This window comes from Diaphorina citri, unplaced genomic scaffold (genome assembly GCF_000475195.1).
Source record: "Diaphorina citri unplaced genomic scaffold, Diaci psyllid genome assembly version 1.1 scaffold251, whole genome shotgun sequence".
Lineage (NCBI taxonomy): Eukaryota > Metazoa > Arthropoda > Insecta > Hemiptera > Psyllidae > Diaphorina > Diaphorina citri.
In genome coordinates, this window is record NW_007377688.1 from 133,972 (window position 1) to 160,293 (window position 26,322).

The 26,322-nt window shown below is 37.7% G+C and overlaps 2 protein-coding genes across 2 annotated transcripts; both read right to left on the reverse strand.

Annotated features, from left to right (window-relative positions):
* Positions 1–244: 244 nt before the first annotated feature.
* Positions 245–11,959, reverse strand: LOC103506630. The gene is made up of 8 exons (XM_026821637.1): positions 11,339–11,959; positions 10,154–10,279; positions 9,737–9,745; positions 9,362–9,403; positions 8,676–8,743; positions 2,093–2,197; positions 1,164–1,326; positions 245–702 (listed from the first exon to the last, which is right to left on the reverse strand). Exons 1-7 carry the CDS (start codon positions 11,634–11,636, stop codon positions 1,183–1,185), a joined length of 792 nt encoding a protein of 263 aa, XP_026677438.1. The 5' UTR covers positions 11,637–11,959; the 3' UTR covers positions 245–702; positions 1,164–1,182.
* Positions 11,960–20,679: 8,720 nt separating this feature from the next.
* On the reverse strand, positions 20,680–25,613 carry LOC103506631. The gene is made up of 6 exons (XM_026821634.1): positions 25,478–25,613; positions 24,058–24,167; positions 23,073–23,218; positions 22,156–22,354; positions 21,293–21,409; positions 20,680–20,890 (listed from the first exon to the last, which is right to left on the reverse strand). Exons 1-6 carry the CDS (start codon positions 25,595–25,597, stop codon positions 20,773–20,775), a joined length of 810 nt encoding a protein of 269 aa, XP_026677435.1. The 5' UTR covers positions 25,598–25,613; the 3' UTR covers positions 20,680–20,772.
* Between the last annotated feature and the right edge of the window lie 709 nt (positions 25,614–26,322).

Sequence of the window (26,322 nt, forward strand, 5' to 3'; positions counted from 1 at the left end):
GAGGGGGCTGTTCCACGAGACATACTCCGTCAGACATAAAATTGTAAAGACGATATACAATATACATATGTACGAAATTCGCTCAACTTCGTATTTCTGTGAGTGTACTCGTATAGCTGTAATTTACTTTCGGAAACAAACGAGTTCCCCTCAATCAGCTTGGATTTTAAATGATTTAATTCAAGCGCACCACGCCAAAAGAGGGAAAATGAGCTATGTACGAAATTCGCTCAACTTCGTATTTCTGTGAGTGTACTCGTATAGCTGTAATTTCCTTTCGGAAACAAACGAGTTCCCCTCAATCAGCTTGGATTTTAAATGATTTAATTCAAGCGCACCACGCCAAAAGAGGGAAAATGAGCTTGAAAAGAGGAAAAATGAGTTTCAGATGGCCCACCATTTAGGATTTATACAGGCCCTACCACGAGTACCACGCCAAAGAGGGGAAATGAGTTTCAGAAGAGGGGAAATGAGTTTCAGAAGAGGGAAAATGAGTTTCAGAGGAGGGGGAATGAGTTTCAGAAAAGGGGAAATGAGTTTCAGAGGAGGGGAAATGAGTTTCAGAAGAGGGGAAATGAGTTTCCGATGGCGCGCCAACTTGGATTTCCTACCTATGGTTTAGTACAGGGCACGCCAAAAGAGGGGAAATCGTCTCAGATTCCGAAAGCAAATAGCGACTAGTGCGAAATCGTTCGTGAAAAACTCCCCAGGTTTTTCCAGTCTAGGTTGTTGCAGGGATTGTGATGGCGGGCACCATTTAGGATTTATATAGGCCCTACCACGAGTACCACGCCAAAGAGGGGAAATGAGTTTCAGAAGAGGGGAAATGAGTTTCAGAGGAGGGGAAATGAGTTTCAGAAGAGGGGAAATGAGTTTCAGAAGAGGGGAAATGAGTTTCCGATGGCGCGCCATCTTGGATTTCCTACCTATGGTTTAGTACAGGGCACGCCAAAAGAGGGGAAATCGTCTGAAATGAGTTTCAGAGGAGGGGAAATGAGTTTCAGAGGAGGGGAAATGAGTTTCAGAGGAGGGGAAATGAGTTTCCGATGGCGCGCCATCTTGGATTTCCTACCTATGGTTTAGTACAGGGCACGCCAAAAGAGGGGAAATCGTCTCAGATTCTGAAAGCAAATAGCGACTAGTGCGAAATCGTTCGTGAAAAACTCCCCAGGTTTTTCCAGTCTAGGTTGTTGCAGGGATTGTGATGGCGGTGTTGTCAAGTGTGTCCGTGCCAGGGTTGTCAGATTTCTCGTCTTCTTTGGCGCTGATGAACAACAGGGGCGTCATGCCCAAGAGACACCCGATGGTGACGCCCAGAGTCCGGCCCTGAAATTAGAAATAGGTTTTATTAGAGTCCGGCCCTGATATTAGAAATACTTTTTGTCAGGGTACAGCCCTGAAATTAGAAATCAAATCGGAGGTTTTATCCCAGGCTAGTTGGAGTAGGGCTTAGACTACCTTATAAACGCTAGGTCGCGAAATTTATCCTGAACAGATAAGGTTCGTAATCAAATCAGAGGTTTTATCCCAGGCTAGTTGGAGTAGGGCTTAGACTACCTTATAAACGCTAGGTCGCGAAATTTATCCTGAACAGATAAGGTTCGAAATCAAATCAGAGGTTTTATCCCAGGCTAGTTGGAGTACCTTATAAACGCTAGGTCGCGAAATTTATCCTGAACAGATAGGGTTCGTTCTCGGAGCGACTGGCTTTCTCCTATCCTATCCTTCTCTCTTCACTTAAGACTTAAGACCTTCGGGACTATTAGCTGTTACACAGTACCCTCTATCAAACTTCTTATAAAAAAGGTTAATTTGTTTTACTTATTTAAGATAAGGTTCGTTCTCGGAGCGACTGGCTTTCTCCTATCCTATCCTTCTCTCTTCACTTAAGACCTTCGGGACTATTAGCTGTTACACAGTACCCTCTATCAAACTTCTTATAAAAAAAGGTTAATTTCTTTTACTTATTTAAGAAAGAGTACATACACTACATACCAGGTAGACCTGACAGACGGACCTTTTCAGCCGTACCTGTCAGGTCTACCTGATAGTGAGTGGCTGGTCTAAGAAAGAGTACATGCCAGGTACTTACCAAATTAGCAAACACCCGTGAACTCCTCATGTCCAGTTGAATAGGGCTGAGATTGGGTCCAGAGAATCCTAGCTTCATAACGCCCCTCTCTACATAACTAGATAACTAAATTAAAAGGAATATTTCACCGAGAAAAAAAAGATAAAATAATGAATTTTTCATTATAAAAAAATAGATAAAATTAATATGTGATTAATAATTTAATAACAAGTATGATACGAAGACATTAATAAGCTATTGAATATCAATAAAATATGGACTTTTTTTGTTTGGTTTAATATCGATTTTTATCTAAAAAAAAAGAAAAAAAAAGAGGGTTCTATCTCAATGGTTATCCATTGTAATACCAACCATTTTCACCAGATGTAGGTATGTGAATATTATATTACACCAGTGCTTCTCTTTTCGCGGCACACCTAAGGCGACCTCATGGCACACAATTTGAGAAGCACTGCATTAGACAGTACATTTTAACAGATTCTTGTAGCTAAAAAAAAAGACAATTTTTGACCGATAAAAATCGACTTAAAAAAGGGAGCAGACTCTTTAAGTATTTATAAATTTAAATAATTTATCTAAAATAGTATGTAATATCTAGGTTAACGAACCATTAATAAAAGAGCATAAGTATTTTGGACCATTGTAGAATATGAAAAAAAAGAGGGTTCTATCTCAATGGTTTTCACCAGATGTAGGTATGTGAATATTATATTACACCAGTGCTTCTCTTTTCGCGGCACACCTAAGGCGACCTCATGGCACACAATTTGAGAAGCACTGCATTAGACAGTACATTTTAACAGATTCTTGTAGCTAAAAAAAGACAATTTTTGACCGATAAAAATCGACTTAAAAAAGGGAGCAGACTCTTTAAGTATTTATAAATAATTTATCTAAAATAGTATGTAATATCTAGGTTAACGAACCATTAATAAAAGAGCATAAGTATTTTGGACCATTGTAGAATATACAGGGAAAAGATACGAGCATTATGAAAAAAGATTTAGGTAGGTACCTATTTAGACTTTAGAAAGACGTGAGTTTTTCAAGGATATTTATGTCAAAACCCAAAACCCATAATACCTATACTTGAGTTTCAAATTGAGTTTGACCGAAGGGGTCTTTTTGGTGCTAATGATTTTTTTCCCCAGAAATTACCAAAAAATGTATGGTTTGTTGACGACCAAATGGGCATATAATGGGTTGAAGACATTAAAAGGCTAATGATTTTTTTCCCCAGAAATTACCAAAAAATGTATGGTTTGTTGACGACCAAATGGGCATATAATGGGTTGAAGACATTAAAACGATAAAAGATGACAGCTTTTTTTTTTTTTTTCAATTCACAGACGATAGTTTGAAATTATTCGAAGTTGCAATAGATCTCGAAAGGTGGTGAAAGAAGAGATTTCTTAATTTACAAGAAAATCTAAAAAAATTAAATTCGAATATTTCAAGCTATAACAAAAAAGACGTTATTTAAAATTTTAAACGAATTAAAAAAAAAAAAATGTTTACGTAATTATTATAATTATAAGTAATACTTTGTTTTACTACAAATAATAGGAATATGTTTATAATACTTATCTAATGATTTTTTAAAGAGGATATTATTAATGAAATTGTAATACTTTGTTTTACTACAAATAATAGGAATATGTTTATAATACTTATCTAATGATTTTTTAAAGAGGATATTATTAATGAAATTCAAATCCAAGAATTATTGAAAAATACGAAGATGTCAGAGGAAAAGAAATAATATACCAGCCTTTCCGGCGCGAACGACCTGGGTTCTTCTTACCCGAAAAAAAAAGAAATAATATTTTTTATCATTCTAGCTTAACTTCGTTATCGTTTAGTGTAAGCTTTATATAAGCTTTTTTCGGGATGTGGGCACTGGGTAAAATAATGTTACCAAATGGGTATTCATATTGACTAGTATCGAATTAAAATTAAAAGATTGCACTCTGCGTTAGAGGACTCAAAGTGTAGGAGCCCCTTTAGATGTATCAGTCTACTCTCCTATCCACTCATTTAGTTTAATGTTCGTCTTACCCGAAAAAAAAAAGAAATAATATTTTTTATCATTCTAGCTTTGCTTCGTTATCGTTTAGTGTAAGCTTTATATAAGCTTTTTTCGGTGGATGTGGGCACTGGGTAAAATAATGTTACCAAATGGGTATTCATATTGACTAGTATCGAATTAAAATTGAAAGATTGCACTCTGCGTTAGAGGACTCAAAGTGTAGGAGCCCCTTTAGATGTATCAGTCTACTCTCCTATCCACTCATTTAGTTTAAATGGATTCATTAGATTCAGAAAAAAAAATCTAGGTACTCCTATTTCATATCTAAAGAGATTTAAATTGGCAGGATTCTCAAGATTGAGCTCATTTTTATATTCAGTCCCCTTACCTGCCTCGATGGCGTAGTGGTCGTCTTGAGTGGTCGAGCGTCTTGCTCGCCTGGTAAACAGGGGGGCGTGGGTTCGATCCCAGCCGAGGTATGGAATTTTATCCTCACTTATTTGAGAAAGTTTTGGACCGATTGCAATACTTTCATTGCTAGTACAGCTCGCTATACTGTAGTAATAGAAAGTAAGTCAATCTGTTAAGTTTAGAATGCCATTGTAGGTAAGTTGATTAGACTTACTTTATCATGGACACTCGTTGCTATCTTGAAAGCCCAGCCGCATAATAATGGAGCTCTAAGGGTTAGGTGGTAGAGAACACCTAAGGCGTTAACCTCGCCTACTGGTTGCCTTCCACTCAAGAGTCTTATTATCATTACCTTCTTATGTGCTATTTGCAGATCTCAAACTGTTCTCCGCCTCCTACTCGGGCCTGGAGTACCACTACCGGGGTCTAATTCACGTGTACGAATGTCTGGAGAACTTCTCTCTATTCTATTCTATTGTTATTCTACCTATTCTTATTCTATGCTTATCTTATTCTATTTTACTCCGTTTTATTCTACTCTAGTTAATTGTAGTCCAGTCTAATATTATTCTTTTCTATTTTATGACCTCTGTTTTAATCTTATCCTTTTCAATTATGTTCCATTCTATTCTATTATTTCTAATAATATATATTTTATTCTATTCTAATCTTATTCTATTCTATTTGCAGATCTCAAACTATTCTCCGCCTCCTACTCGGGCCTGGAGTATGACTACCGGGGTTTAATTCACGTCTACGAATGTCTGGAGAACTTCGAGAAGATGACCGAATTCACCAACAAGCTGAGTGAGTGGAAGATACTGCGAGAGACTAACGAGTTGAATGAGCCAGAGTGTCATATAGACTACGCCAAGCCGAGTGAACCTCTGGGAGAGACCATGGCTAAGTATTACGCCCTGTGTAGTCAGTAAGAGAAATATCCGGATCTGAATCTGAATTGGGGTTGAAAATCCGGATATAAAGAAGTGAATCCGGATTCTAGAGTCCTTTTGGGGTTGAAAATTCGGATTTAAATATTAAAATCCGGATTCTAGAGTCCATGGGGATTAAAAATCCGGATTTAAATATTCGAATCCGGCTTTTTCCGAATTCACTAACAAGCTGAGTGAGTAGAAGATACTCCGCGAAACTAACGAGTTGAATGAGCCGGAGTGTCATATAGACTATGCCAAGCCGAGTGAACCTCTGGGATACACTATGGCTAATTACGCCCTGTGTAGTCAGTAGGAGAAATATCCGGATTTGAAGATCTGAATCCGGATCCGCCTTGCAATGGGGGTAGCAAAAATCCGGATTCATGTATTAGAATCCGGATTTATATATTAGAATCCTGATTTTAGAGTCCATTGGGGTTAAAAAAATCCAGACTTAAATATTTGAATCCGGATTATAAAGTCCCTTGGGGTTTAATAATCAGAATTTAAAGATTCGAATCCGGCTTTTTCTGGCCCCGGATTATAGAGTCCATTTGGAGTTAAAATAATAATAATAAATGATTTAAATATTTGAATCCGCCTTTTTCCGGATACGGATTGAAATAATTGAATCCGGATTGTAGAGTCCATTGGGGTTGAAAAAATCAGGATTTTAATATTCGAATCTAGCTTTTTCTGGATCCGGATTTAAATATTCGAATCCGGCTTTGTCGGGATCCGCATTTAATTATTCGAATCCGGCTTTTAGCAGATCCGGATTGAAACAATGGAATCCGATTTTTTTTTTTTTTTTTTTTCGAATTCAGATTTTAATTTTCAAATCCGACTTTTTTTTCACATAATCTGCCCTAGTAAGGAAACTGCCTATTCCAATGTCTTGCCTTTACTAGTAATAGAGAGTTCATGTATAAATACTTAACACATTAGTCTGGGCATTCCTTATATCAGGGATGGCTAAACTGGGAATTGCTATTTTCGAGGAACCGCAAAGATTTTTTTTTTTTTTTTTTACTTTTTCAAAGGGAACCTCCGCGAAGAAAGTTTGGCCATCCCTGCCTTTATAGTATAATCTACTGTTATTCATGCGATAAAAACCTTTTTTCTTCAGGGCGTTTTGGAAAAAGTGTGCAAAGATTTTCACTAGACGTGAAATGATTTTACCTATTATGAAAAAAATGGATCTAACTTTCTTTACAAAGATGATGTAAATTAAATTAGTTGTCATAAAAAAAGAAAAAAAAAAATGAAAGAATCTCGATTAAAGGCCTCAAATAAGATAAAAACAACCAACCAAAGTATTTTTTTTTGGTCTGCTTTAAATTTTTGCCCACTTTTTTCGAAACACCTTGTATAATTAAAAGCCAACTACGTCTTCATTCGAATAAGATAAAGCTTAAGTTGTTGCCAATGCTTAAGTCGAAGTATTTTGTTAAGTCTTACACCCCCGCATTTATGAACAAAAATTCAAAAGGAGCTAGCTACCTACTTTAGTGCTAGTATTTTGTTCATAAATATGGCACCAAAAAATACTAATTGAGAGGAGTATTTTGATCATAAATATAACCGTAAAAGATTCTACTGGAGAGTCAGTATTTTTTGTTCATAAATATGTATACAAAAAAAATGCTAATTGAGAGAGCCAGTACTTTGCTCATAAATATGGCCTTAAAAGAAAATACTTACTATTTGAGAGCCAGTATTTTGTTTATAAATTTGGCCCTAAAAATGTCAATTGAGAGCCAGTATTTTGTTCATAAATATGGGTGTTTCATTTTCTACCTAACCGTAAAAAAAGGAATCAAATATCTCAAGGAATGTAAATTTTATTGTTTTTTGCTTACGCACTTCACACATTTTTTTTTTTTTTTTAAATTGTTTTTGTTAAAGAAATTAGGGATATTATTTTACATAGCTCGACACTTTAACGAAAAAATTTGAAGTCTTTGCAAGAACGGCGTAAGACCCTGCGTACTTGCGTAGGCCCCTTTCTGGGGAAACACACCTTCCTAATGTGTTATTAAATGTAAAATGTTTTGTCATCTTTTCTAATAAGAAACCTTTTCAGGCAAAACATCTTTTCTAATATGGAAATGTTCTAATTTTTTCTATTGTGGAACCTTTTTTGGGTGAACTATGTTTTCTAATGTTTGCCAGAACGGCGTAAGACCCTGCGTAGGCCCCTTTCTGGGGAAACACAGCCTTCCTAATGTGTTATTAAATGTAAAATGTTTTGTCATCTTTTCTAATAAGAAACCTTTTCGGGCAAAACATCTTTTCTAATATGGAAATGTTCTAATTTTTTCTATTGTGGAACCTTTTTTGGGTGAACTATGTTTTCTAATGTTTGCCTTGTAAGCGCTTGGTCGTGGGTTCGATTCCATAAAAGGTCTTCTATTTACAACGCATTGTCTTTCAGATTCCATTAGTACAAATTTAAGCATAGAGCAAACTAAGGGAAATATTTTTGGTCGAGTTTTTCCCCCAAAGCTATCTTTTTTTCCTTTATCGAAGGCATGTTTTGTATATTGTATTTGTCTCTGATTGTTCAAAATAAAACGATCTACTTGAAAAAAAAAAAAAAATCTGTTCATTTTATCTTTTTTCAACTCTCATCTTTCAATTATCGCGGGTTTCCTGCCCGGGGCGTATTTAATCCTAAACACATAAGGATAAGGTTCCTTCTATCCTGTCTTCCTTCTCTCTTCGCTTTCGGGACGATAAGACCTCAGCTGTTACAGTTCCTTCTGTCAAACTTTTTTTTTTTTTTTTTAAAAAAAAAGGTCATGTGAAAGGGGGAAAGACAAATAAATTTCTGAGAAATGGAGGATACCAGCCTGGAATTTCCCTTGCTAAAGAAATAGCAAAGGTTGAGTGCAAAAGGGCATTCACTCGTAATTTTTTTTTAGTCAAAACCGCATGTCAACTCAAAGTAATCACCCCCTAGGACTGATTGAGAGGCTGACGAAAAACGCCGACCCCGTCTGAACACGAGAGAGGGCGCGGAAGAAGAGGAAAAATAGTAATAATGGTGCTTATTTATACTGCTCAAATAGAAGAAGAAGGTATATCATGATTACGTATGTGTTTTACTTACACAGATGATCATAAAGAAATTGTCCAGGAATCCAAAGCCAATGAATGGAATTGCATTGTGAACACGTCAAGATTACGTATGTGTTTTACTTACACAGATGATCATAAAGAAATTGTCCAGGAATCCAAAGCCAATGAATGGAATTGCATTGTGAACACCCACTGGAAAATACATAAATAGGTAGGTCTTTATGAGATGTTGTTTTACTTTTAAAACAACTAGGAAGTAAAACAACTATTTATTATATTTTCCATTTTATTGATTGATTAAACCCTTGCTACTTTTGAATCCAGCTCAAGACTGTGTGCACTCCTAAATGACCAGCAAGATGTAATGTCAAAGATGTAATTTAAGTTTTGAGGAAGTACTTACAAGCAATCAGTTGACTCTTGGAGGGTTTTGGTATTGTTTCAGCTGGAAAAATAAAGCAGTTTAAATATTTTAATAAATAAAATTACAATATATTGGTAAACTAGTCTGTACACCAAATCAAGCCCCAACAGTAGGTACCTAGGTAAAACTTTATACATACCTAGCTAGATTAATTATTCCCTGATCAATTTAAGACCTAACCAATTTTAGTGTCATCATGAGACTGAAAGCACCCTTTTAAAAAAGATACTTATGGAGCGTAGGTATTTTCAATCTTATTAAGTACATATTATTATTATTATTATGCCCTTGCTACTTTTGAATCCAGCTCAAGACTGTGTGCACCCCTAAATGACCAGCAAGATGTAATGTCAAAGATGTAATTTAAGTTTTGAGGAAATACTTACAAGCAATCAGTTGACTCTTGGAGGGTTTTGGTATCGTTTCCGCTGGAAAAATAAAGCAGTTTAAATATTTTAATAAATAAAAGTACAATGTATTGGTAAACTAGTCAGTCTTGGGGTCTGCTTTGTACACCAAATCAAGCCCCAACACCCAACAGTAGGTACCTAGGTAAAACTTTATACATACCTAGCTAGATTATTCCCTGATCAATTTAAGACCTAACCAATTTTAGTGTCATCATGAGACTGAAAGCACCCTTTTAAAAAAGATAGCTCCATAAGTAGGTATTTTCAATCTTATTATTATTATTTTATTTTTTATTTTTTACTACACCAATGTTCAAAAATCTTGCTCATTCAAAGGTTGTAAGTACTTACGATTTTCCACTAAAAAAATACAAGGAGCAGCATGTAAAAAAAAAAGAAGAAAACATGGAAAAATATTTTACAGACAATGTTTTCAGCTCTTGAATTAGCATAAGCAAAAAAGTCTTGGACACTTGTCAGATTTTACTCAATAGTTAAGTTTGGCAAAAGAAGTTCCTATACCAGGGTGTTGCCTTTTGCAATTAGGACAAAATTATTTTGCAATTAGCCTTGGACTTCAACCACTTTAGGTAGGTAGGTACCTATAAGTTTTTTTTTCTTCTATTTGTTTGTTTGATTGTGGCCGCCCCCCTTCTATTTCATTAGACACCCAACATCTGTATGTTAATCTAATTCAAGGACCCTAAGAACCTACTTGTACATAATAATACCAATTTATGCTTGACCAAAAGGGTGGAGAACACTTACCATATTTTTTGTACAACCAATCTTCTGGCAAAGGACAGTAGGATCCGGTGGGATCAACGTCACCAAGACTTGGTACTCTGCTTGGTCTACCAAACTTGGATCTCCATCTGTAAGCTGCCAATTGACCTGTGGAAAATATTACAAATGCTAAATTTATCACCTTGTAGGACCCATGGCATTATTTTCCATTCTTGATTTTTTCCCCTATCCGATTCACATAGTTTTATGCACAGGAATAATGAAAAAATCCATACCCATTCTTACTTTCCTTATCTACTTACTATCCATTCTGTTACTGGCTAATCAAGAACCTAATTATTAGGGGCCACAATGACAAGTATCACAGATGCCAGATTTATCACCTTGTAGGAGCCATGGCATTCTTTTACAGTAAGGCCCTTTGTGTTAAATCTGAGTCGACAGCAGTATGCCAGGCCAAGTTCCAGTACCTATACATCATTCACTTCAGTACAGAGTCCTCAGCTAAAAATAAAGTCAATGAGTACTTAGGAAGCATCAATAATAATAATATTGAAGTTTATTTTACTTATATCACATTAACAATAAAATGTTCTTTTGGAATAAATCCCTTTAAGTACTAGAGTACTTTTAGGGAATTCTTAATTATTTTTCTTCTTAAATTTTCTTCATCTTCTTTATTAGTTCATTCTTAAGTTTCATTTATATTTCATTGTTTCTTGATAGATAGAATTCTTTTATTTTTAATTTCATTTTCTTTAAGTTTGTCTGGTAATTCGTTTAAAAATTTAGGTATTTGATGTAATCTGAGTTCAACTTACCCTTGTATTCATCTTTCATTTTATCTGACTCAATTTCATGGAGTGTTGTTTGAAGGTGTCCCCGTTCTTCAACGTTCAACCTCATAATCAACTCCCGAGCTCTTTCCTTTGTCAACGGGAGAGGGGCCACAATGACAAAGTGGATTCAGGTATTTGTAAGTAGGTACATATTGTATTTTTACTCTTCAGAAATACCTACATCATTCACCTCAGCTTTTGAAAATCATTGGAAAGAAAACATCAAACAATGACAAAGTGGATTTAGGTATTCTTAAGTAGGTACATATTGTATTTTTACTCTTCAGAAATACCTACATCATTCACCTCAGCTTTTGAAAATCATTGGAAAGAAAACATCAATAAAACTAATCTGATCCCAACTTACCCTTGTATTCATCTTTCATTTTATCCGACTCAATCTCATGGAGTGTTGTTTGAAGGTGTCCCCGTTCTTCAACGTTCAACCTCATAATCAACTCCCGAGCTCTTTCCTTTGTCAACGGGAGAGCTGACTCGGTGTTTTCTTCCTGGTAAAATATCCTTGCTGTGGACAGCTGCACATTTTGTTTACACAAACCATTCCCATTGGGTTTTTCGAACAAACAACTGATATGTTTGGAAAAGTAAGGTATTACATTGAACTGGGCAACAGGGGTTTTTATCAGAGGACGATTCAAATACATTTCCGAAAACGGAGAAACACTTATATCTGGGCTTGGTTAGAAGATAAATTACATTGTTCAAGGCAGTTTATTGTCTTGGTAGTATTGGATTATCTACCAAAAGTTTTATCAAATTGTCTTTCTAAAATTCAATAGAAATCAATGGTTTCTTGGAAGTTGGGGCTTAACACGTACAGTACTTGATTAGGCACTTACCTAAATATCTACGTGAAAACGCTTTTAAAAGTGAAAATTTAAAATTTCTATGGAACGGAACGAAGAGGAAGACTGTGAAATTAATTAGATTATTAAATTTATTAATAAATTATATTTAAGGATTTAATTAAATTTATTTTATTAAAATGTAATGGAATATGGAATAAAATATTTCAAATTTTTCATGTGAATTTTCAACAGCTGTTTTTGTTTACTTTTTTTCTGATAAGAAAACAGTGTTGCCAAGTTTTCCAAACTTTTTTGTGAGGTTTTTTAAACGGAGGATTTTTGAAAACGGTTGAAAAAATGAAAACCTCTTTCATTTGACTTTTGACTTTTTATTTTATTAGTTTTCAGTTAATGGGGTAGTTTCAGTTACTCAAACATGTCGATATTTTGATGTATTCCTATGCAAAATGTCTTGAAAAAGCCAAATTTGAAGTCAAAAATGCCATTAAAGGCCGTCTTGACCGTCAAAAGCCAAAAAATCGATCCGAAAATGTTGCGTTGGAAACGGTGATCTGGCAACCCTGCTGACGTCACAGGGGTCATCCAAAAAGTAAACTCCATTTTGTATATGTAATTTTTCATTTGATTCGTGTATTTTGTGTTGAGCTTGACATTTTTTTTTAATATTCCGGAAGTTTTATCGTTTTTTTCTTTGTGTTTTACCAATTTTATTTCTTTTCAAAATGCCTAAGGGGGCTAGAGGTTTAGAAGAAGGCTTTTCAAAAGCTGATGCTAGAAATTTGCCAGAGATAAATTCGCACCAACTCGCTCAGTTTTTCTGCACAGCAAATTTCCTAGCACCTGAGATGAAAAATGTGAAGACTGCAAGGTATGCTATTTCTTTTCTTTTTTCAATATAAAATATCCATTATCCATCAAACTTTTTAATGAAATTCATTTTCTTGGTCTCATGAAGAAGAAGAAGAAGAGGAGGAAGAGTGAAGAGTAGGAAGAGTAGGATAATAAAGAATAAGAAGGCGAAGAAAAAACTTAAATTAAGTTAAATAAAGTTCAACATAAAGAATCCACGGATTTTTACTCCAACAGACATTAAAAAAGTCTTTAATTAGTTCATGGTACCCATCTGGGTAGCTACCTGCCTAACTACCCACCCTGAAAGATTGGGTTATTGCTATTTTGAAACAAACAGGTTGAGATGGATGATAATGATAAGGCTAAAGAATAAAGTAGATTTCAACTCGTGCTGTTTTAAAATTTTCTATCTACATTTTTTCTCCCACTCATGAAAATTCAGGTAGGCATGTAGTTAGCTCGAAAAATTCTACCCCACCAGGACGGCTCGTTTTCCATGTGAGGCCAGCCACTCACTATCATGTGTCAGATCTACCTGAAAACCTGATACAGTCAGTTCTACCTGATAGTGTCTGTGCTGATCAGGTATGTAGACCTAACAGACGGACCTTTTCGGCCATACCTGTCAGGTCTACCTGATAGTTTGTGTGCTCATCAGGAATCAGGTAGACGGTAGACCTGACAGACGGAGCTTTTCACTACATTTTTTCTTCCACTCATGAAAATTCAGGTAGGCATGTAGTTAGCTCGAAAAATTCTACCCCACCAGGACGGCTCCTTTTCCATGTGAGGCCAGCCACTCACTATCATGTGTCAGATCTACCTGATACAGTCAGTTCTACCGGACGTTTTCGGCCATACCTGTCAGGTCTACCTGATAGTTTGTGTGCTCATCAGGAATCAGGTAGACGGTAGACCTGACAGACGGAGCTTTTCAGCCATACTTGTCAGGTCTACCTGATAGTGTGTGTGCGCTCATAAGGGATCAGGTGTACCCTGTCAGGTCTACCTGAGAGTGAGTGGCTGGCCTAAGTTTTACGTCGATATCATACCTATACCTACCTGTTTAGTTGGTTCACAAAACCAACATCTATATAAATTGCCGGATGCTTTGTATACGGCAATTTATAGATCGCGGGTTCGACTCCCAAACGGGGCGAACTCTGTCCTAAACAGATAAAGATTGTTCTCGGAACGGCTGGATTTCTCCTATCCTGTCCTACTTCTCTCTTCACTTTCGGGTCGATAAGACCTTAGTGAGTGGCTGGCCTAAGTTTTACGTCGATATCATACCTATTCCTACCTGTTTAGTTGGTTCACAAAACCAACATCTATAAATTGCCGGATGCTTTGTATATGGCAATTTATAGATCACGGGTTCGACTCCCAAACGGGGCGAACTCTATCCTAAACAGATAAAGATTGTTCTCGGAACGGCTGGATTTCTCCTATCCTGTCCTACTTCTCTCTTCACTTTCGGGTCGATAAGACCTAACAGAAAGAGATTTTCTTTTTTAATTAAAAAAAAAACTTGAAGTTTAAGTGTGAACAGGCCCATAAGACTATGTAGCACTCAACATGAAAATTGCCGTATAGTCCGTATATTACAAGTTGCAGTCTAGATGTGAAATAGCAAATAGCCCCAAGACCTTAGCAGTTACAGTTCCCTCTACTAAACCTCAAATTTCGACGCGAACGACCTACTAGCTAGAGGTAAAGCGCCTTATAGAAAAAAAGCTCAAATTCGACCCTGAAAAGTCGAGAGAAAAAATTTTGGCACCGTAAAATATCTCACTGAAAAAAGTTCCTCATTTGGGTGTGAGTCTGACATGCCATTGAGACAAGTTACCTCTGTGTTAGTCTCCGTATCTGTATTAGTCTCCGTATGACATTTCTATAAGTCAAAATGACATGCTTGACGGATGGATTAAAAAAACGAGATGTGACACTCTTGCTGGGACCAAATTTGACGAGATAAAGCCCAAGAGGATTTGAGAGAGAAGGGATAGAGAAGAGAGGAATCTTTGAATAAGAGATGTTGGAGCGGGAGATTAAAAGAAGGAATGTCGACCCCAAAGGAAATTGGCATAGATAGGCAAGACCGTATTTAGAGGGGGGCGAAGGAGCCTGCCCCGCCCCCCTTGAGCTTATTTTTTTTCCTCTACTGTTGGCCAGTTGGTCAGACTGTAAAACTTTGGAGCATCCACACCCTCTTGAACCCCCACCTTGACAAAATCCTCGATAGAGGCTAAAAGAAGAGAAAAATTTCGCCTGCGGCGTAATAATTCACACCCACCTGCATAACCGCCGCAGTACAGCTCGTTATCGTTGTAGTCTACCGGGGTGGCGAATCCGAACCGCCACATAGAGTTGCGGGCTGGAGGGTCCATGAGTCTGCCGTGACCTTGGACTGACGAGTCCCGAAGTACCTGGGGGACAGAAAGAGATTTTCTTTTTTAATTAAAAAAAAAAAAAACTTGAAGTTTAAGTGTGAACAGGCCCATAAGACTATGTAGAGTATGTAGCCCTCAAATGAAAATTTTATTGCCGTATACTACAAGTTGCAGTCTAGATGTGAAATAGCCCTAAGACCTTAGCAGTTACACTACTGAGGTTTAGTAGAGGGTAAGCAGTTACCCTCTACTAAACCTCAAATTTCGACGCGAACGACCTACTAGCTAGAGTTAAAGCGCCTTTTAGAAAAAAAAGCTCAAATTCGACCCTGAAAAGTCGAGAGAAAAATTTTGGCACCGTAAAATATCTCACTGAAAAAAGTTCCTCATTTGGGTGTGAGTCTGACATGCCGTTCAGACAAGTTACCTCTGAGTTAGTCTCCGTATATGTATTAGTCTCCGTATGACATTTCTATAAGTCAAAATGACATGCTTGACGGATGGATTAAAAAAACGAGATGTGACACTCTTGCTGGTGAGTTAGCTTTGTTGGTACTACCTCTGCCTTGTGCCTTGTAAGCGCTAGGCCGCGGGCTCAATTCCCGCCCCGGGGTGGATTTTATCCCGAAGGGATAATGTTCATTCTCGGAACGGCTGGCTTTCTCCTATCCTGTTTTTTCTCTCTTCGATTTCTTAGTCAGCTTAGTCTTCCTTCTCTCTTCGATAAGACCTTAGTAGTTACAGTTCCCCCTATCAAACCTAAAAAAAAAGAGAGACTGATGCTTCGAACTTGCGCCTCCCTAGAGTCCAGGACTCACCTAATGACCAGAGGGAAGGCCAGCTGCGGCGCGATACTGTCTGAGCCGCGGGTCAGGGCGCCGGACTTGGGGTTGACAAACTGGGGCGGCAGACCTCCGGTGCTGGTGACGATTTTGACGTCGGCGCAGTTGCGGAACGTCTCCGGTTTGCCGCAGCCGAGGCTTTCGGTGCCGTTGTCACATCTTCCCCACATGTTACCTGGGGAGAAATCGGATGGAATAGTTGAATCTTTGCAATAGGACAATCTAGCGTTGTTGTTGTACCTTCAGCTGTAGGCGAATAATGATGGCGTCAGAATAAAGAAATGTGTCTCCCCAATAAAGAAAGGTGTACCCCTAAAAATGGAGACAATCTAGTAGGTATCTCTTCAACTGTCTTTACCCCCACCTTGAGGCCCATATGCAGAATTTTATCAGGGTGAAGGTGTCCTCGTTCCTCAATGTTCAACCTCATAATCAACTCCCGAGCTCTTTCCTTTGTCAACGGGAGAGCTGACTCGGTGTTTTCTTCCTGATAAAATATCCTTGCTGTGGACAGCTGCACATTTTGTTTACACAAACCAGTCCCATTGGGTTTTTCGAACAAACAACTGATATGTTTGGAAAAGTAAGGTATTACATTGAACTGGGCAACAGGGATTTTTATCAGAGGACGATTCAAATACATTAACGGGAGAGCTGACTCGGTGTTTTCTTCCTGGTAAAATATCCTTGCTGTGGACAGCTGCACATTTTGTTTACACAAACCATTCCCATTGGGTTTTTTGAACAAACAACTGATATGTTTGGAAAAGTAAGGTATTACATTGAACTGGGCAACAGGGATTTTTATCAGAGGACGATTCAAATACATTTCCGAAAACGGAGAAACACTTATATCTGGGCTTGGTTAGAAGATAAATTACATTGTTCAAGGCAGTTTATTGGGTAGCATTGGATTATCTACCAAAGGTTTTATCAAATTGTCTTTCTAAAATTTAGTACTTAGAAATCAATGGTTTCTTGGAAGTTGGGGCTTAACACAGTACTTGATTAGGCACTTACCTAAATATCTACGTGAAAACGCTTTTAAATTTTTTCTATGGAACGGAACGAAGAGGAAGACTGTGGAATAAATTAAATTTATTAATAAATTATATTTAATGATTTAATTAAATTTATTTTATTAAAATATCTATTAAATTAATGGAATAAGGGAAAAAATGTAGATGAGTAAAAGAGAAAACAAATCAAGCAATTATATCAGTAAGATGGATGAGGAAGAAGGAGAAGAAGAAAAAGAAGAGGAAAAAAAAAATACCTAGGTACCTTCCGAAACAAACTATAAACTATACCTGAAAAAAAAAAAAAAAACTATGCGAAAATAAATGGAACCTAAAGAAGAAGATCCATAGAGAAAAAGAACAAAGAAAGAAATTTGCAAAAAACACAATGACATCATAAATCAATATCACACCAGAAACAAAATTCTTACAAACAATAAAAAATAACTTAGTACCTATTAAATAATCTGAATAATGTAGGCACTGACCGCTCACACTTATATTACCTAGTATTGTGCTCACACTTGTGTGATTGTATTATAGCCCTTATAGGTAATCTAAAGAGTTTTTCACCATTAGAAATAATGTTCAAGTTTATAAAATAAAATTTATTCAAGTATGTATTAGCTATCTAAAATACTTTTATCTGCCGACCAACGCTGTAGAGTAGATATTTTGTCGTTTGATTTTCACCCGAAGAATTTCACATTTTAAATACAAGCCCGTATGCAGGATTTTATTCAGGAGGCCCCAAGAGTCCAAACAGTTAAGGGGGGGGGGGGGGGATGCTCCAAATTTGCTTCTTGTGTAGACAGTCGGGCGTTTAAAGGGACTTGTCAGTCTTATTCTGACAGTAATAGAGCATCGTTGAACGAAGAATAGAAGGGAAACGAGATCGTCGAAGGCAGAGAAGGACGTGGATGGATGACATCAAGGAATGGACCAACATACCGGGCAATCAAGAGGCTGGCGCAAGATAGAGCAAAGTGGAGAGAAATAATTAAAGAAATATAGAGCTACCTTCTCCCATAGAAGACGCAACCTATATATGAATGAATGAATGAATGAATGAATAGAGCATAATAGTTCTGGTTTAGTTAGGGTGGAGGGTAGCACGCGGGAGGTCGTGAGATCAATTCCCGGCCGGAGCAAACTTGATCCTAAACAGATAAGGTTCGTTCTCGGAACGGCTAGCTTCCTATTTATTCAAGTATGTATTCTCTTCCCTTAAAATTTAAAATTTTTGATGTGAATTTTCAACAGCTGTTTTTGTTTACTTTTTTTTCTGATAAGAAAACAGTGTTGCCAAGTTTTCCAAACTTTTTTGTGAGGTTTTTTTGGAGGATTTTTGAAAACGGTTGAAAAAATGAAAACCTCTTTCATTTGACTTTTGACTTTTTATAAAAAGTTTTTATTTTATCATTAAATCATTATCAGTTTTCAGTTTCTAGTTGTTTTTAGTTTTGTTTTTAGTTTTTATCTTTGTCAGTGGAATGTGGATTAATATTAATGTGATTTCAGTTTTCACTTTTCAGTAGTTAATTATAATTAGTTATCTTGTTATCTATCAAATCATCAGTTATCAGCTTCAAGCTTCCAAAGGAGTTCTACAGATCAATACTTATACCTAGATATCTGCAGATAGCATGCTGTCTCCAGGTAGGTAACTTGATTTCTTCTTCCAAGAAATTTATAAATTTTTACCTTTTAGCTAAGATTTGAACCAGCTAACCAGCTCCTCAGTTATCCTCACAAGGCTGAGTCGCTGAGTGCACCTTGAACCTCCTTGTAGCACTTGGTGTACAGTTTTTCAGTTTTATTTTTAATTTTTTATATTTGTCAGTATTGTCAGTGGAATGTGGATTTAATGTGATTTCAGTTTTCAGTAAGTTAATTATAATTATAATTAACTTATAATTAATTAGTTATCTATCATATTAATTAGTTATCTATCAAATCATGTTTTCAGTTTCAGTTTTATTTTTAATTTTTTATCTTTGTCAGTGGAATGTGGATTAATGTGATTTCAGTTAGTTAATTATAATTACCTAGTTATCTATCAAATCATCAGCTTCAAGCTTCCAAAAGATAGTATGCTGTCTCCAGGTAGGTAACTTGATTTCTTACTTCCAAGAGATTTATAAATTTTGGCAAGTAAAAGTAGTTACTTTTACCTTTTAGCTAGGATTTGAACCAGCTAACCAGCTCCTCAGTTATCCTCACAAGGCTGAGTCGCTGAGTGCACCTTGAACCTCCTTGTAGCATTGTAGCCCTTGGTTTTCTTTTGTTAAAGATTTTTTTTTTTTTTTTTTTCTTTTACCACAATACCTGCTAAGCACCACGTTTTAATATTTTTTGTGTTCTAAATTTTCCCCTGGCCGCAAAGCCAGTGGCATTGAAAAGTTCACAGCAGAGCCACTATGAAAATTTTTAATTAAAAAAAGTGTAATAACAAAACAAAAACTCAACAAGTTAAATCAGTTCTATTCATAAATTTTGTACATTATTTATTTAAAGAAAAAGAAGTACGAGTAAGGAGGAGGAGAGGAAGAAAGAACGAAAAAAAGGAGGAAGAGAAAGCAGAAGAAGCAAAATCAAGGAGAAGGTGGTGGTGGTGGTGGTGGTGGAGTAGGAGGAGGAGAAGAAGAAGAAGAAGAAGAAGAAGGGAGAAGAAGAAGAAGAAGAGGAGGAAGAGTGAAGAGTAGGAAGAGTAGGATAATAAAGAATAAGAAGGCGAAGAAAAAACTTAAATTAAGTTAAATAAAGTTCAACATAAAGAATCCACGGATTTTTACTCCAACAGACATTAAAAAAGTCTTTAATTAGTTCATGGTACCCATCTGGGTAGCTACCTGCCTAACTACCCACCCTGAAAGATTGGGTTATTGCTATTTTGAAACAAACAGGTTGAGATGGATGATAATGATAAGGCTAAAGAATAAAGTAGATTTCAACTCGTGCTGTTTTAAAATTTTCTATCTACATTTTTTCTCCCACTCATGAAAATTCAGGTAGGCATGTAGTTAGCTCGAAAAATTCTACCCCACCAGGACGGCTCGTTTTCCATGTGAGGCCAGCCACTCACTATCATGTGTCAGATCTACCTGAAAACCTGATACAGTCAGTTCTACCTGATAGTGTCTGTGCTGATCAGGTATGTAGACCTAACAGACGGACCTTTTCGGCCATACCTGTCAGGTCTACCTGATAGTTTGTGTGCTCATCAGGAATCAGGTAGACGGTAGACCTGACAGACGGAGCTTTTCAGCCATACTTGTCAGGTCTACCTGATAGTGTGTGTGCGCTCATAAGGGATCAGGTGTACCCTGTCAGGTCTACCTGATAGTGAGTGGCTGGCCTAAGTTTTACGTCGATATCATACCTATTCCTACCTGTTTAGTTGGTTCACAAAACCAACATCTATAAATTGCCGGATGCTTTGTATATGGCAATTTATAGATCACGGGTTCGACTCCCAAACGGGGCGAACTCTATCCTAAACAGATAAAGATTGTTCTCGGAACGGCTGGATTTCTCCTATCCTGTCCTACTTCTCTCTTCACTTTCGGGTCGATAAGACCTCTGCAGGAATAGTTTCCTCAGTTCCCACTATGAAACCTTTTGAAAAAAAAAAAAAAAACAACAACAACAACATCTTTAGGTAGTTCGATTGTATCATGGTGGTTTTGTTCTCGGCTTGGCAAAACCAAAACCACTTGGCCAGTCTCAATTTAGTGATGATGTAGGTACTGGGAGGGAGGGAGGGAGGGAGGGGAGGTGGATACTCCAAATTTTCAGAGTCTAGCCTACAGTAAAGGAGAAAAATGGAGTTTGAGGTCCCCCTCCCCTAAATACAACCCTGGTCTCAGTAGCAGGCACATCGATCAGTGGGGCACTCTCCCCCATACACCAGACATTTGTCTTGGCAATATTCGTCCGCCCCTGGTTGTCCTGCTATCCGTCCAATGGCCGTACATTCTTGCCTGAAAAAGAGGAAAAGGTTGTGATTCTACACTTTTTTTTTTCTGTAGTTAATGTTCTGCAGTTAATCGTCCTCATGTTTGTAATCTTTGATCTATCATTTTTCAATCAAATATGAGAGACCTTGTTTAGACTGCTGGAGTAAGGGGTTTTTTTTTTTTAGTCTTATTCGGCCAGTATAAAAGAGATATTTTCTAGTCATATATTAGATTCCGTACATTCCTTTAACCAGGAGTGCATTAAATACCTACCAATTTATTTATTAATTTTCTTTATTTTTTATTTAACAATATTGGAACCTTATACCCTAAGCTTAATCTATGCTTCTAAGATAACCCTATTGACCATCTATTGAAAAAAAAAAGAAAAAAACACGGACTGGCCGAAGGGTGCGGTATACTTACGGGCAGGTACAAATGGAGGCCGGACAGTTGGGGGGGAATCGTAGACAATTGGTCTCGCACCACTCGTTGATGCCTGGAATGGCCGCATACGGGCCATGAGCTATACACACTTGAGATCTGAAACAGGAGGCGATGTGTTAAGGCCCGTTCCCATTTGTAAGTACAGTAGAACCTCGATTATTTCAACCAATTGGGACCGAGGGTAATTGATATACTTAATTAAAGTTGAAATAATCGAAGTTCCGTATAAAACAATAGAAAAGGGGCAAAATTTAGGTAAAAAATAGGGTATAAACACCCTATTGAATCCTTTGAAAGCTAGAAAATAATGTCGATTTTGGGGTTGAAATAATAGAGAGTTGAAATAATGGAGGTTGAAATAATCGAGGTTCTACTATAGTTAAAAAAAAAAAAAAAATGTGCAACAGTCCATAACATTACCCTATTTCAGTGACACTCAAGGAACTGGTGGATGAAATTACTGCTCGCCAGCGGTAACCAGCCGAGTTAGCTTTGTTGGTACTACCTCTGCCTTGTGCCTTGTAAGCGCTAGGCCGCGGGCGCAGGTAACCAGCCGAGTTAGCTTTGTTGGTAGTACGTCTGCCTTGTGCCTTGTAAGCGCTAGGCCGCGGGCTCAATTCCCGCCCCGGGGTGAATTTTATCCTGAAGGGATAATGTTCATTCTCGGAACGGCTGGCTTTCTCCTATCCTGTTTTTTCTCTCTTCGATTTCTTAGTCTTCCTTCTCTCTTCGATAAGACCTTAGTAGGGACAGTTCCCCCTATAAAACCTAAAAGAGAGAGAGAGAGAGAGAGAGAGAGACTGATGCTTCGAACTTGCGCCTCCCTAGAGTCCAGGACTCACCTAATGACCAGAGGGAAGGCCAGCTGCGGCGCGATACTGTCTGAGCCGCGGGTCAGGGCGCCGGACTTGGGGTTGACAAACTGGGGCGGCAGACCTCCGGTGCTGGTGACGATTTTGACGTCGGCGCAGTTGCGGAACGTCTCCGGTTTGCCGCAGCCGAGGCTTTCGGTGCCGTTGTCACATCTTCCCCACATGTTACCTGGGGAGAAATCGGATGGAATAGTTGAATCTTTGCAATAGGACAATCTAGCGTTGTTGTTGTACCTTCAGCTGTAGGCGAATAATGATGGCGTCAGAATAAAGAAATGTGTCTCCCCAATAAAGAAAGGTGTACCCCTAAAAATGGAGACAATCTAGTAGGTATCTCTTCAACTGTCTTTACCCCCACCTTGAGGCCCATATGCAGAATTTTATCAGGGGGGGGGGGGAGAGAGAGAGAGAGAGTCCAAAACTGATGTACTGGGGGGCGGGGGATTGGGAGCTTAGCTCTATACACAAAAAGTCCAACCTGAGGCCTATATGTAGGGACAAACAGCCCTAAAGAATGGGTTAAGCTTCTACGAATCTATCGGGGTTGGATGATGTAAATGTTTGCAGTCCAGCCCACAATAAAGGATTGATTGATAATATATGCTTTATTTTAATAATTTAAAATTTACATGTTTTAGTTCTTCCCCTAAGCTAAGATCTAACTTTTAATGGGGGAATGTCTCTCATCCCATAATTAAAATAATAAAAAAAAAATAAGATAATAAGAATATTCAAGCCTACAAATTTCATTACCTCAATATAAATTTAAATCAGAATTCATTAAAATAATAAAAAAAAACTACACAACAATTAAACAAGAGTAGGTATAGGTACTTTAACAGAATGTGGAAAAGGAGTCCCCCTTAGAGTCTTTTCCTCTACCTTACCCGTATAGTAGGTCCACTGTATGATGCACTGACTACAAGTCAAATAGGGTGGCAGTTTAACCCTGTACCGGAAGATGTCCTTCTTCTTGGAGTCCTCCGGGATGTCAAAACGGGTCCGCCGTGTCTGGGACACTTGCAGGGGATATCTGAAATGAACGCACACACCAAGGGTTAAGAAGACCTTTCTTTGGTAGAAAAATTTTCGAATTTTTTTTTCTTGCCTTTTTGGGGACGACATTTGTGACAAGCATTCAAGAGCGTCAAGAGCGACATTTGTGAGTAATTCCTAAGAAAAACTCGACACAATGAAAATTTCTTTTTGTTTTCTATTACATTATAAGTTACTTTTTAATTTCTGTTAGGGAACCTATACTATCTAAAGAGAAAGGTATTGTTCAATAAATCCGCATTTTCAAATCGGGAGTTGGGTGGAAATTAACGCTTTTAAAGTGTGTCCAAACATAGTCGACCGGCCGTCGATCGACGAGGTGAACACTATGTTGTCAAGGCAATGTGGACAATTCAGGGTTCAGTCGACATTCATCGACGTCCGGTCGAGTCGGCCGACTATGTGCGTGGACACAAATTTAGGGATCCAAGTTCAAAAAGTTTTTTTTTACTATCCCATCTAGAAAGTTATCTGGAAACCTACTTACCGATCGAAACACTCCTGGGTGGCTTCATATTTGAAGTTATTTATTTATCTGTTAGGGTATCTAAAGAGAAAGGTATTGTTTAATAAATCCGCATTTTCAAATCGGGAGTTGGGTGGAAATTAACGCTTTTAGAGTGTGTCCAAACATAGTCGACCGGCCGTCGATCGACGAGGTGAACTATGTTGTCAAGGCAATGTGGACGGTTCAGGGTTCAGTCGACATTCATCGAGTCGGTCGACTATGTGGGTGGACACAAATTTAGGAATTCAAGTTCCAAAATTTTTTTTTTTTACTATCCCATCTAGAAAGTTATCTGGAAACCTACTTACCGATCGAAACACTCCTGGGTGGCTTCATATTTGAAGTTATTGTTCGGACAAAGTTTGAGCACGAACGCGCCCTTGTGATTGGCGGTCAGCTCGATTTCCACCTCTATGTCCTTGAAGAGAAAACAAAATTTTTAATCATTATTTATTTTGAAGAAAAAATATTAATTTTCAAAGAAAGAAAATATTCAAGAAGAATAAGAAAGAAGAATGAGGAGGACGATGAGAAGAAGGAGAAGAAAAAGGAGAAGGAGGAGGAGAAAAAGGAGAAGGAGGAGGAGAAAAAGAAGAAGTATAAGGTCGAGGAGGAGGAGAAGGAGGAGGAGGAGGACGATGAGAAGAAGAAAAAGAAGAAAGAAGGAGGAGAGAAGAAGTATAAGGTTGAGGAGAAAGAGGAGGAGAAGAAGAAGGAGGAGGAGGAGAGAAGAAGTATAAGGTCGAGGAGAAGGAGGAGAAAAAAAATCAAAAGAAGAATGATAAGAGGAGGAGGAGGAGGAGGAATTATTACCTACCTGTTTGTTTTTTCTTTCACTTTCATTTTCAGATGCTTTTTGGTAGGTTGGATAGGTATTAAATAATACATTTTTGTATCTAGGTAGGTACTTTATTTTTTTAAAAAATTGGCCAAGACAAACAGAGAAAAAGAAAGTAGGTATTCATTATTATTATTTTAAATGTTCTCATTTATTTTTAAAAGGTACCTAGGTATTTATATTTATTATTACCAGTATTATTTTAAAGAAAGTAGAAAGTAAAAGGGGGAAAAAATGGCATTAATTTAATACGCTCTCTTTAAAGTTGTTTGAGTCATTAAAATAATAAATGATAGCAGGAAAAGGGAAAAAGAGAGAGAGAAAAAAAAAGAGAAAAAAGAAGGAGAATTTCTAAAAAAAAAAAACAAAAAAAACGCAATATTAATATAAATATTCAACAGCTTAGGGGAGGCGCTTTCTTGGCTTTTCTTTCAAGGTGCAGGTCTGCAGGTACTTTAATTTTCCATTATAGGTAAGAAGCTTAAAAGGTCCTTACGTATAAGCTTCTCCGAAGCTGTTTGCCAAGCTTTAAGCCCTAACCTATCTTCTCGCCTGGGTAAGTAGGTATAAAGGAGATTTAAATTAACCTCAAACGTAAAATAGAGCAACACCAATTTCTACGTACCTAATTCAAATCCTGTATGTTCCTGTGATAAACGGTGCACGCCTGCCTTGGTAAGCGCTAAGTCGCGGGTTTAATTCCCGCCCGGGTCGAAAATTATTCTAATCTAAATGGATTCATTCTCGGAGGCTTTCTCCTTTTCTGTCGCTTTCATTGTGCGGATCCCCACATACACCACACTTCACAAATAAACTTGAGTATTTCTGTTTTATCGAAAACAGTGAGAACTTCTACTAGACTAAAAGATCGGATCACAAGCACTCCTTACCTGGCCTGCGCTGTAGTATCGGCCTATGATGGCCCGGGCATACCGGCCTCCGGCCTCGTGAAGCCGAGGGGCCTCTTCATTGTACGGGTCCCCACATACACCGCACTTCCCTTCGTTCATTTGGTACTGCACTGAAACAGAGGGAGGGGGGAGGTTCATTATTTGATCAGGGGCTTGGCACATTGGTAGAATCCTGCTATAAAGCTTATTAAAAATAATAATAATAATAATAATAATAAAATAATAATTTATTTATATTGCGACGGATAAATAAATTAAATTTAAAAATAACTGAAATATCCAAGAGATTTAAGATATTTTTCAAAAGGTTTGACAGAGGGAACTGTAACTGCTAAGGTCTTATCGTCCCGAAATCGAAGAGAGACGGATGGGATAGAAGAAAGCCAGTCGTTCCGAGAACGAACCTTATCCCTTGAGAATAAAATCCGACACGGGCGGGAATCGAACCTGCAAACCTAGCGCTTACAAGGCAGACGCACTACCAACCAAGCTACCTAGGCTGGCAGTTCTTTAAAAGTGTTTCTTTATCGAGGCGCTACTTACCTGTAAATATTGTAGCGAGGCGCTATGGAAACACACGGGCGATATTAGGGTAGGCGGAACACCGGTTAGATACCCAGTGGTCGCCACACAACTTTTACAATTGACCAGAAAATTGAACAGGGCCTGCGCTTCGGTGCCTTGAACGTAAATAAGTGATTCTGGACTTTCAGGGTCGAATTACAGTTCTCGTCTATAGGCGCGTTTAAGTCTACGCTAGTAGGCTCTGGCGGAATCCGAACCGCCACATTAGAGTTGCGGTTTAGTAGAGGGTCCATGAGTCT

Excerpts from the sequence above, each read along its gene's own strand:
- LOC103506630 (XM_026821637.1), bottom strand. The coding sequence starts at position 11,636 with ATGTATTTGAATCGTCCTCTGATAAAAACCCCTGTTGCCCAGTTCAAT. Across the intron at positions 10,280-11,338 it reads AATGAAAGATGAATACAAGG|GTCAATTGGCAGCTTACAGA; the intron begins GTAAGTTGGGAT and ends TATTTTCCACAG. Across the intron at positions 2,198-8,675 it reads ATTTCTTTATGATCATCTGT|TTATCTAGTTATGTAGAGAG; the intron begins GTAAGTAAAACA and ends CTTTTAATTTAG.
- LOC103506631 (XM_026821634.1), bottom strand. The coding sequence starts at position 25,597 with ATGAACGAAGGGAAGTGCGGTGTATGTGGGGACCCGTACAATGAAGAG. Across the intron at positions 22,355-23,072 it reads ACAGTGGACCTACTATACGG|GTAACATGTGGGGAAGATGT; the intron begins GTAAGGTAGAGG and ends ATTTCTCCCCAG. Across the intron at positions 20,891-21,292 it reads GCCTCCATTTGTACCTGCCC|GCAAGAATGTACGGCCATTG; the intron begins GTAAGTATACCG and ends CCTCTTTTTCAG.